The sequence below is a fragment of the Mustelus asterias genome, chromosome 22, assembly GCF_964213995.1.
Source record: "Mustelus asterias chromosome 22, sMusAst1.hap1.1, whole genome shotgun sequence".
Lineage (NCBI taxonomy): Eukaryota > Metazoa > Chordata > Chondrichthyes > Carcharhiniformes > Triakidae > Mustelus > Mustelus asterias.
This window is the reverse complement of record NC_135822.1, coordinates 5,910,289-5,922,439: the sequence shown is the minus strand read 5'-3', so window position 1 is coordinate 5,922,439 and position 12,151 is coordinate 5,910,289. Positions and strand designations below refer to the sequence as shown.

At 39.5% G+C, this 12,151-nt stretch overlaps 1 protein-coding gene across 4 annotated transcripts in view; it reads left to right on the top strand.

Annotated features, from left to right (window-relative positions):
- clstn1 (calsyntenin 1) overlaps positions 1-12,151 on the top strand; it is a 75,910-nt gene extending 63,759 nt beyond the window's left edge. For all 4 annotated transcript variants that reach the window (XM_078238694.1, XM_078238692.1, XM_078238691.1 and 1 more), the window contains 5 exons: positions 1,782-1,952; positions 3,565-3,710; positions 6,099-6,234; positions 7,388-7,572; positions 7,752-12,151. In XM_078238694.1, coding sequence (XP_078094820.1) covers positions 1,782-1,952; positions 3,565-3,710; positions 6,099-6,234; positions 7,388-7,572; positions 7,752-7,946 — 833 coding nt within the window. In that variant the 3' untranslated portion in view covers positions 7,947-12,151. The remainder of the gene's footprint in view (positions 1-1,781; positions 1,953-3,564; positions 3,711-6,098; positions 6,235-7,387; positions 7,573-7,751) is intronic.

Below are 12,151 nucleotides of genomic sequence, written 5' to 3'. Positions count from 1 at the left end.
TTGGAGGCAAAATAGCCAAGTGAATTTCAGTACAAGCGTGATGTCACTTATTTGTTGCCCAACTCTAATTACCCTTGAATTGAGAGGCTTGCTCGGCCATTTCAGGGGGCAGTTCAGAGTCAGCTACATTACAGTGGATCTGGAGTCACATGTAGGCCAAACTAGGTTAGGACGGCAGATTTCTTTCCTTGGAGGACATTAGTGAACCAGATGGATTTTTCCAACAATGGCTTCATGATCATCATTAGACTTTTAATTCCAGATTTTTTACTGAATTCAAATTGCACCATCTGCTGTGGGATTCGAATCTCGGTCCCCAGAGCGTTATCTTGGATCTCAGGGTTACTAGTCCGGTGGCAATACCACAATGTCACTGCCTCACCAATTTAGGACTGTAATTGGGTAGTTAGTACAAGTTTGGAACTCTTCTGCAAACAGCAGTCGATGCTGGATCAGTTAATGTAAAATTTGATATAGGTAGATTTGTGTTAATCAGAGATGTTGGGGTTATGGGACAAAGGCTGAGATTTGTCACAGATCAGGCATGATTTTATTGACCAGGCTCAAAGGGCCAAATGGTTTACTCCTGTTATCCAATATTCCTATGATTTAATGATCATCCAAATAGAGGGATATTACTGAGTGCTCCTATCAGATAGTGATGTACTTCATCCTGATCTTACTGCATTAATATTTGTTCACGTGCCTTGCATATCTTTTAATCCTGTATCTATTAGCAAGGTCTGCTGCAGCACATATTATGGAGAAGAGGATTACCTCTGGCAGCAAGATCTGGTTTTCACGTTTAAATGTGTGTCTACAGATGCCAGAGGTTCCTATCCAAGTTTCTGCGTAATAATTGTGCGCTGATAGATGCTAACACAAAATTCAAGTCCAAATATTTGGTATATTGGGCAAAAATGATGGAAAGACTGGTAATCTTGGTCTCACGGCATAGCCAGTGGTGGGAGGTCTGAATTATATAGGCCTCAGTGTTACATGTGGGAAGGCGGGGTGGGAGAAGTGTTTCGTTATTTTTTTGTGGGGTTTAGCGGTAATTCCTAAAGGGCTACTTAGTCATACTAGGGAATGAGCATGACAAATGCAAAGTGTCAAGAATTTAATTTTAAAGCTAGTGGATCTTGCGCAGCATTTTAAGTTTTTAATAATTCTCTCAACTTTTCCAACTGCACCTTAATGCTGAACACCCCTCGAGGCTAAGGATCACACTCCTCGAGCCTTTTTTTCAACCTCCTCATTATTGGCACCCTTGGGTAGAGATTGCCGTTGATCAAAGGACTACATATTTTCAGCAAATTCTACATTACCGTCTTTTATCATTTTTACCCTGTTATTGATCATTGAAACGTCAGCACAGCAGCATTACGGCACCATTCTGAGAAAACAATCAACATGAAACCTTTACTGTTGCTTCTCTTGCTACAGATGCTGCCAGACCCGCTGAGTATTTGACATTTTCTGCTTTTATTTAATCTTTCCACATTAGTTTGACCTGTTGGGAGTTCATCAATCACCTGTGTTTCTGCGCAACTTGTTCCTCATCCCAGTTAATTCCATTTGGAAAATCAACTGGTGTAGATTTTCAACGTTAGCATTGCTGTAAGAATCGAGTTGTCCTACCCAAGTAAATGCAGTTAACGAAATTAATATTGTGGTGAGAATTTTAAAATTGACCAGTGTTGGCATGATGTCCTTTCATTGGCAAGTAATCTCTATTCAACTGAAGCTTGTTCTTTGTTCAATGGCCTTTTTGTTTGCAGTCCAAGAATCTATGGTATCTGAAGAGATCATGCACAATCTGGATACATGTGAGGTCTCTGTTCTTGGAGATGAACTGAATACAGATCAAGAGTGCTTTGAAGTTGATCCATCTCAGCTCCGACAAAGGGGTATGGAAATGAGCAACTCCTCTACCGGTATGACTATCACAGGTCAGTATTAAAATGTGGAGGGCTGCAGGCATTGTTTTATAGATGTGCCGCAGATGTGAAGAGCAAGAAATGATAAAAACATTATCTTGTACATAGGTTTTAAAGTTGAGATCTTTCATGCCTGGTGAGTTCACAAGCAGTTCCTGAGGCCATTAGATTGCTGCTTGTTTATCAAGTTCCTCCTTAGTTTATTTACTTACCAGCATGTTGCTATTTCTATTCACTAATTGGTTTCACTCTGTTCTTTTCGTTTTGAGTAGCTAAATTTATTCTTCTGAAGTCAGGATAGAGGTGCTAGGGAAATGTCTGTTTTCCTCAATACATAGTTTGAAAACTATTTGTTTCAAGGATTAGAGATTTAATTGTGGTGATGTGCTTTTTGTGTGAGGCTTAAGGACATTTACTTTAAAAGACACATTAGAAATGGGAAAAGTATTATCTACTTCCCTAACCCACCTCCCCAAATGCTCAGCACGGTGGCTCAGTGGTTAGCACCGCTGCCTCACAGCATCAGGGACCCAGCTTCGATTCCCGGCTTGGGTCACTGTCTGTGCAGAGTCTGCACGTTCTCCCCATGTCTGTGTGGGTTTCCTCCGGGTGCTCCGGTTCCCTCCCACAGTCTGAAAGACGTGCTGGTTAGAGTGCATTGGCCATGCTAAATTCTCCCTCAGTGTACCCGAACAGGTGCCAGAGTGTGGCGACTAGGGGATTTTCACAGTAACTTCATTGAGGTGTAAATGTAAGCCTACTTGTGACTAATAAATAAACTTTTAAAATAGTAATGGTGAACTCTTAGACATAAAAAGACCTTTTGGGTCAGCATCTCTCCCTTCTGGAATTCATGTTGCAAAACACTGTTCATTGAAGCATGATTGGAAATGAGCATCTCATGCTGGACAAGGGCAGGACCAAGCTCAACTGCGTCTACAGTGTTCCTGCAGAACTAGCATTTGAACAAGGTACAGAAAGGGCCACTTGTAGAAACTGTAGCTGGAGCACTAGAGAAAGTTTGAAAGGGAGAGGAAATTGAATGGGAGGAATATCTTGAGGTGCATCTGCATCGTAATATAACCAATTTAAATTTAAGTAAAATTTACAGTGCCTTCAGATACTGAATGAGATTGGGTTTGCCATAGACAATTTAGGATGGCGAACATCATGCAATTGATTTTTTTCTCCTCTGTCAATTTTCCATGGTTCATCAAATCACTTTAACTCCTTATTAGGGTCCAGTTTTCCTCTGGTGCCTCATCTATTATTAACTGAGAACCTTGGCTGTAATTGCCAGCAAGCTATTTGACTGCTTGATTGAACACTTGCAGCCAAGGTCACTGGCCATCAATCTGAGATCACGATCTTGATTGCCTTTGTCCCTTTTCTCCTAAGTCAGGGAAGCTAAATTCAATATTAACATTACTAGTTCTCTCCGACATGTAAAATAACAGATCAGGCGTCAGGACCTTTCTAATGTGGTTCAACTGCTCACTGAATAAACATGCCTAGCGATGTCCAATTGAGTTTTCTGCTTTCAATCATTTTGAAAAGAAAATCCTAATGCTAGTTATCTTTTGGAATCTGTTTCAATGTTCTTGCATTGTTTTGATTTGTTTAGGTGTAAACACAATGTCAAATTATGAAGAAATGCTGCATTTGATCCGTTACCGAAACTGGAACAGTGAGTCGCTGTTTGAAAGGAAGTTTAAACTTGTTTGCTCAGAGCTGAATGGACGCTATGCCAGTAATGAGTTCAAAGTTGAGGTAGGTGAAAACTCCTATGGTCTTTGCTGAAAGAAGCCTGCAAGCTTCTGTTGCATTAAAATCTCAAAAATAGTCTTTAGCTAGCCGGCTGGAGCTTTTTGACCAGATAAGAGAGACTGCCCCACACTCGGGCAGTGCATTCCAGACCCTAACCATCCACTGATGAAGGCAAAGCTGTTGATGTGGCGTGCATGGACTTCCAAAAGGCATTTGATTTAGTGCCGCACAACAGACTTGTGAGAAAAGTTATAGCTCGTGAAATAAAAGGGACAGTAGCAACATGGAGGAGAAATTGGCTGAATAACAAAGCGTTAATTGATGGTTTTCGGGCTGTCGGAAAGTTTGTAGAGCAGTCCTCCAATGATCAGTATTGTGACTCTTGCTTTTCTTATTAATGAGCTGGACCTTGGTGTACAGGACATGATTTCAAATTATGTCGGTGATACAAAACGTGGAGGCATTGTAAACTGAGAGGATGATTGTGTAGAATGTCAAGGGACATAAACACGTTGGTGGAATGAGCAGACAGGTGGCAGATGTTCAGTGGAGAAATGAGGTGATTCATTTGGGAGGAGAACATGGAGAGACAGTATAAAATAAAAGGTACAACTCTAAAAGGGGTGCAGGAGCAGAGGGACCTGAGTGGATATGTGTTTAAGTCATTAAAGGTGGCAAGACATGTTGAGAGAGTGATTAAAGCATGCAGCATCCTATGGAGTATCCTATGAAGATAGCGTGCATGAACAAGGAGTTTATGTTGAACTTGTATAAAACACTATTCTGCCTCAGTTGGAGCATTTATGTCCTGTTCTGAGCTTCATATTTTAGGAAGGGTGTGAAGGCATTAAGAGAGGGTGCAGAAAAGATTAATGAGAGTGTTTCCAAGGATGAGGAAGTGCAGTTATGAAAGACTGGAAAATTTAGGACTGTTTCTCTTGGAGGAGAGAAGGCTGAGAGGAAATATGATAGAGGTATTCAAAATCTAGAGGGATCAGGACAGTAGATTGGGAGAAACTGTTCCCTTTGTGAAAGGATTGAGTATAAGAGGGTAATTGGCAAAAGAAGCAAGAGCAATATGAGAGGGGAATGCAGCGGATGGTTAGGGCCTGGAATGCACTGCCTGAGTGGTAGAGTCAGGTTCAGTCAAAGCATTCAGAAGGGCATTAGAATGTTCCTTTTCAAATAGCAATGCACAGGATTATAAGGAGAAGGCATGAGGGTGATGCCAGGTGAATTGCTCATATGAGCAGTCTAGCAGTCATGATGGGCCAAATGGTCCCCTTCAAGGTTGTAACAATTCTATGATTTACTGGGTGATCAGAAGTTAACATCTCAACTTTCAAGTATAGTTTGTATGTTTGACAAAGATCAAAGATAATGAAATTTATGATTTGCACTAGCACATTGATCTCTGTAGCAGTCCCATGAATGTATCTTGAGTCTCCAATTTGGAATTCTTCATGTGCAGCTTTTGGGTTTCCTTTTGATATTTCAATTGTGGTGAAATGGGAACTGTTTTGACGTAGGTTAAGTTTTATTTCATAGGATGTGGGCAAGGCCAGCCATTTGTTTCTTAAAGGACATTAGTGAACCAGATGGATTTATGATGATCAACGATAGTTTCACAGTCATCATTAGACTTTTAATTCCAGATTTCTATTGAATTCATATCTGCCACGATGGTATTCGAATCCAGAGCATTCATTACCCTGGCACTTTGTTACATGTCCAACGCTGGCATCTCCACATCACTCTGTTACTAGTCCAGTAACAATATCACTATGCCACTGCCTCCCCTGTGCAGTGGAGAGCTGGCAACAATTCTACACCTTAAACTATCACACTTAGATGACTAAAAGAAGGTAAAAGATGATGATTCAGGTCTGTCATTGGGAAAACATCAGGGATATAATATGCTGGACACAATCCTGGCAGCATGGTGGCACAGTGGTTAGCACTGCTGCCTCGCAGCGTCTGGGACCTGGGTTCGATTCCCGGCTTGCATCACTGTATGCGCGGAGTTTGCACATTCTCCCCGTGTCTGCATGGGTTTCCTGTGTGTGCTCGGGTTTCCTCCCACAGTGCGTGGGTTAGGTTAATTGGCCGTGCTGAATTAACCCTCAGTGTCAGAGGGATTAGCAGGATAAATATGAGGGGTTATGGGAATAGGGTCTGGGTGGGATTGTGGTTGGTGCAAACTCAATGGGCTGAATGGCCTCCTTCTGCACTGTAGGAATTCTATTATATTCTACAATTGGTGTGAACAAAGGATAGGAATATTTTTTAGGTTACTAATTTTACTTCAGTCCGAGTCTTGTGGGTCAGTTTAACTGAGATTTACATGTTGTTTGTGGGTCAGTTGAACTGAGATGTACATGTTATTTTCAGGTCAATGTGATTCACACAGCTAATCCAGTGGAGCACCCCAACCATGTGTTGGCACAGCCAGAGTTTGTTCGCCCAGTTCAGCATGCTTCCGTTGACTTGTCTGGGCACAATCTTGCAAACCCACATTCATCCTCAGGTACCTGGAAAAGTTTAATTACGGAAGGTGGAATGTGAAGTCTCTGCCTTTTCATTCTATTTTTGCAAAATTCAGGCAATAAGTTTCAATTTGGTAAAAAATCTGATAAGATCTTGGTTCAATCAGGACCACAGCACTGGGTGCACTGTTTTGAATGTTAATTTGTTTATCATATGAAAATGTATAAACAGCCATCCTAATGAGAAAAATCTCCATCCTTGGAATATTTCAGTACCATGCATAAGTTTCCCAAATCTGTGCTGGACATAAAGCCTCTTTCTCTAATGCTAACCAAGGATTTTGCGCATGTCAATCCTAGTAATCACAGTAAGAAAATATTTTTAGTTTGCCTGTGGTTAATTTTTTAATTTATTGTATTTATTAGAATCCAGCTATTCCCGTGTTGTAAGTTTTTAAATCAAGATCTTAACAGATTAAGGTTTGCCAAATTAATCCAGATTTCATTTTGACCATAATATCACTGACAGCTTTAGCTGATCTAAAATTACATTAGGACTTTGACAGCAACAGATCCCACATCAATGGGTTTGTGTTGTCTTTCAAGAAGTGTAGAGCCAATCGCAGAGCTTAGCTCATTCCAGAATCTCTGGAGTGAATTGTGAAAATTTGAAAAACTGGAAATGATCTTGGAAAAATGTTCTCCCTAGTCCTGTAATATTCTATTCAATTGCACACTTCCATAGTCAGGATTAAGAGTAACCTGCATTCATACAGCTACCAGTTCTCTTTATAACTTGTCAACTAGTATAACTCAGATAGTGACCCGAAGCCAGCTGTTGCACAATGCATGGAAGTCCCCCATGGTTCTATTTAGTGGCTTCCTATAGACCGGGAGAAAATTGCTTCAACTAGAGATGGTCAGGGAGAGCCTACGATGTGTTTTTAAAGTCAAATTTTATGATAAATGGCAAATAGCCACATTATGAAATCTGGTTAATTTAGTGTTGAAAGATATCTAGTGTGTTTGGATGTAAATGTGGAGCTGGAGGAACGGTATCATGTTCCAGGCAAGTCATGATCCTTTTTTAAAATAAATTAGTTTCAGTAAATGTCGATGTTCTTGTCGGCCATGTTCCCGATTATCAATTAATGTCTTTTTTAGTTTTTTAACAAACTTTTTTTTTTGTTCAAGTTGTACCCAGTGCCGCAACAGTTGTCATTGTGGTTTGCGTCAGCTTCCTGGTCTTCATGATAATCCTTGGGGTCTTCCGAATCCGTGCCGCACATCAGCGGACTATGCGGGATCAAGAGAATGGGAAAGAGAATGAGATGGATTGGGATGATTCAGCCTTGACTATTACAGTAAATCCTATGGAGGTAAATGACAATTTAATACAGTGCAAAAACATTTTACATTTTTAACCATGCAGGAAATAAGTTGCTAGCGTGCACTTTTATGTGCACGCATGTGTATATAAATGTTTTTATTCTGCATTTTGAAGGGACATGGGTCATTAAGTTCCTTGTCGTATTGATCTATTCTGTCGCCTCACCAGACATACGAGGACCAGCATAGTAGTGAAGAGGAAGAGGAGGAAGAAGAGGAAGAAAGTGAGGAAGGTGATGAGGAGGATGACATTACTAGTGCAGAATCTGAAAGCAGTGAGGAGGAAGAAGGTGAGCAGGAAGACCAGCAGAATGTAAACAGACAGCAGCAACTTGAATGGGATGACTCAACTCTTACCTATTGATCTCTCTGCTGTCGCTTTGTGCTTTTGGAGACTCCGTTGCTCACTCCATCTGACCTAAGGAACCATCTTGCACTTTTTTCTTGTCATCTGATGAGTGACTTTAGCTAGACAATACACACAATTTTCAGGACTGTCCCCTTTGCTCTAAGAGGCAGCTTTGCTATTTTCTGTTTCCATTGAAAAGAGAAATTGCATTGAGTAGCGTTTAAAGTTGCTTGGTTTTGGCCTGGTCACAGATTTTTTTCTAGTGCATGTGGAAAAAAATTGCAGAAGAGGTCGATTTATGTAGAGGAATAACAAGATTTTTAATATTTTGTAAATATATTGAAATTATGTAATTAATGTCATTGTGGTAGTGACAAACAGGGATTGGACAGACTTGAGTTTGAAAGGCAGAAATTTAAAGAGACAGTGTATCTTTTATGTTGACCGTTTGAGGCTCCATGTCAATTCTGCTCAACTTAATTATAAAATGTGCTGGCTGTTGTTAAGATAAAGTCATCCTTACTGATGCCACATGAAATAGTACTGTTGTAATTTACATTTCAATGTGTTCAGATGCTAAAGCTGAAGTAAGGCTTTTTGGGTAATTTTAACTGCTTAACCAGCATCACCTATAATTAGGCTTTTAAGACTGTATGCTCTTTTGCATAAAACTCCTGTATCTTCAAATATTTATGCTCTGTTAAAAATGGAAGTAAAGGTTAACCAGAATGGAGAATTGGCAGCCACTATGCAAAAGTTTCACTACATTGGGTGGGTGGACTGGCAAAAAGCAGGCCCTGTATAGACCAAGCATAGGTAATACTGTCTTTTTAAAATGGATGATTTACAATGGGGAGAGAGAGGCTCATCAAACTTAATATGCTTTCTTTGTGAGCCTTCCCTGTTGGCTCATACATGTTTCAAATAACTATCAAATAGATCCTGTACATTGAATTGTACTGTAGTTTTAAGCTATCTGTTTACATTTAGTAAACCTTTTGGTTTCTCCTGGTAATATTGTAGTTGAAATTGTACAAAGAAATTGGCTCATTTGTGAATCATGTGTTTGGTTTTAAAACAGTTCTCTGCCTCCATGTTTTTTAAATAAATTTTTAATTGATATGAAAGTGTGTTTGCCAGAAAGGTACTAAAATATGCAGCTTTGGTGAGATGCACAAAGCAGGCCTGGCTGAAGGAAACGAGGAGAACTTGAAAAGGATCTCTGAGAATCTCGGGTGTACTTGTGGTCAAAATTATCGGCAAGATTGTGGCTGACGCAAAATTTATGTTGGAACTTTTGTTGATTGAGGTAACGTGTAAATGGTTAGAAGGGAAGAGATGAATTTGGTTTCTCTCGAAGGAAAAGTGAGGCCTGGTAGGAAATGGATGTGATGAATGTTCCTGTGCTGTTGTGTTCTTTCCTTATCCTTGAATTACGTAGAATTGGAAAAATTTTGCAAGAGGTTTTAAATGTTGCAACATTTCTACAATTTTACATTCTGAATCCAGGAACTACTTGATTGAGAGTGTTTGCCTTTGTAGCTTCAAATGGGCACACCCATAGCATTTCAGTATCAAACAGAAAGAGGCAGTGAGTTTGTAGGCCTGTGTTGCTTAGGGTAAACCTTGGAAACCCGAAGCGTACATTCTTGTTTTGAGTGCAGAGAATGTGGTTAAGTACTATGGAAAGGCCAGCATCCACAAGATGTCTCTGTGGAGTATTTTTAGCTGCTGTGTGAATGGCAATATCGCTAATTATCACTGAGTTTTAAGGCTCAGAAATCAAGTCATTGCCCTGGTGAAGCTGAAAATCCAGTTTCTCTCACAAACTAGCTTTCCACAGAAATCTGAAGACACTTTTATAGTGAGTTTTCCAACATCTTGTTGAAGCTGCAGTAGGATCGGCCTGTTGTTTCAGAGAGAATTGTTATTAATGGATGATGGGAAAAGTTGTGTACAAGCATCCTAACCCAAGAGTGGGCCAGTCGTGTTATACCACTAATCGAAAAATATTCGCTTGCTGCTAAATCAGCCATTTGTTAACAGTTGAAGATGAGATTCGAACTGAAGTCCAGACACACGGATGCAAGATTCTTATTTGATGGAAGTTGCGAATGTAGAACTTTAGTACAGACTGTGATACTATTCAGGATTTCTATAAATCCTTGCCAGTTGTACAGCGTCTAATTCCATGTTGTGGCCAAATTTACCCCTTGAAGCCAGGTCTGCTTTTTTGGATCTATCTTCTCCCATTCTATGGATCAGGATCTGCCCTTGGCAGAAACATGTCATTTGAACTGGATTGAGGTGAGCTGGTTGGGAGTGCCTTGATTTTTGCAAATAGCATAACTTAATGATGTACATCCAGGAAGTGGAATAGTCACACAATTCTTTTGTAACTTTAAATTGTAGATTGTCTAACAATGGGGGAAATATGGTTTTACTTGATTCTTATTTTGTCAAGTTTAAACGAGTGCTAGTTTTTTTTTTCAAAGTTGGGAAAGTATAAATCCTATGTTTAAAGTATTTGTCTGACATAGATGTCTTGTGTTCATGTTGTGTATGAGACTTGAAGTCTATCCACATATTGTCATCGTAGATAATGTATTAGACTTAAAGGCTATCATGTTAAAAGCTAACCAAGATGTAATCATGTTATAAATTGTACGTAGCCAATATGGGTATTACTCACAGATCTGTATGATAGATCAGTTTGAACAGTCTTTGAGCTACAATAAATTTCCAGCCCTAAACACTACAATATTGTCCAGCATGTTTTAATGAGTTCTGTAGTGTGACATTTCTGGGGGTGATAAAGCTTGCTGCCCGCTGCACTACAGTGAAAATAAAAGGACAATTAAAGCCAGTGTTTGTCTTTTTAATGGCTCGAACTCCCGGTGTTCCTTCACCATGTTGTTTCCCCACAGGTGGCCTGCGACTTAGGAATATTGCATTGTTTGTAGGTGTCATCAGCCCAGATAGCTACTTCAGATCCACGTTATGATGAAATGCAAATGTATATAACTGGTTTGAGCATTCTGGTAGAAAGTGTACATGTTTGGTAATGTTAACTACTGATTTTATGTACGCAAACGTGTTTGTATCACACATCTAAAAGTATAATTCGGAAGGTTTGTGTACAAATCAGTTGGTTAGTAAAACAAAGGAAAATGTGATTGGTGATAATGTGGTGGAATTAAGTTGACCTTCATTTGTGAGAAAATTCTTAACTAGATTTTCATCTCAATGTCTATTGGCAACATCACTACCATCTAGTGAACTGTAAAACATCATTAAAATGGAGTTTGATTTCTGAAAAAAATAGACAATTATGGGATGAAACAAAAATAGTAAAACATTTGAGGTCGCGCAAAATCTGTGGAGAGGGGAACTTAGGGTTAATACTTTGTCAGAAGATATCAGGTTGTGATGAATACCCAACTGAGTGCATGAATGACATTTTTGAAGGAAGGGAAACTTGCCCTTGGATCCAATCAATGTGATTGATTCTTAACTACCCTCTGAAATGGTTTAGCAAACTGCCAGCAGTTCAAGAAGCCTTCTTGGGACAATTTGGAATTACTGACCTTGCCAGTGATGTAAACTTATAATTTCCAAACCCTGTAGACTTTGCTGTTTTGCTCTGACCATAATTTTGGGACAGCTAAAGAGGCTGAAGGTGACTGAGAAAAGGAGTTTTGAGACATTGGAAAAGGGCAAATTTCTGTGTTTAATGTTCAGTTCTGAAAGTAACTAAAATGGTGTTTTTTCACCACCAAAACAGGGACTAGAGACCAGTTATGAAATATGGGAGGCTGCTTGATCTATAAAGTAGCCTTTGGGTGCTATTCAATGTGGTCAAAGAGTAGTTATGTAAGACCCGTGGACAAATTATCAACAGCTCATTAGCAAGAAATGGAAGTGTCCACTACTGTCTGTGACTAAGTAGCAGTTCTTTATTCAGAGGGCTTAGACATCTCTCGGTGTTCAATTTACTTGTGAAACTCAATTGAGATCAACTGAAATCTCATCGCTTACTCATAACATTGCAACGGGCAGCCTGCAAAAGACTTTCAACTGCAAAACTTTATCCATGTGAGAAATACATTGTAAAAATGCTTTACCCCTTGTGAACTGATTTTTCTTTTTGTTTGAAGTATTGTACTATTGTGTCTTACTGCTGTGCATTATTTAGCTGTAAATAAATCTATTAGCCTATA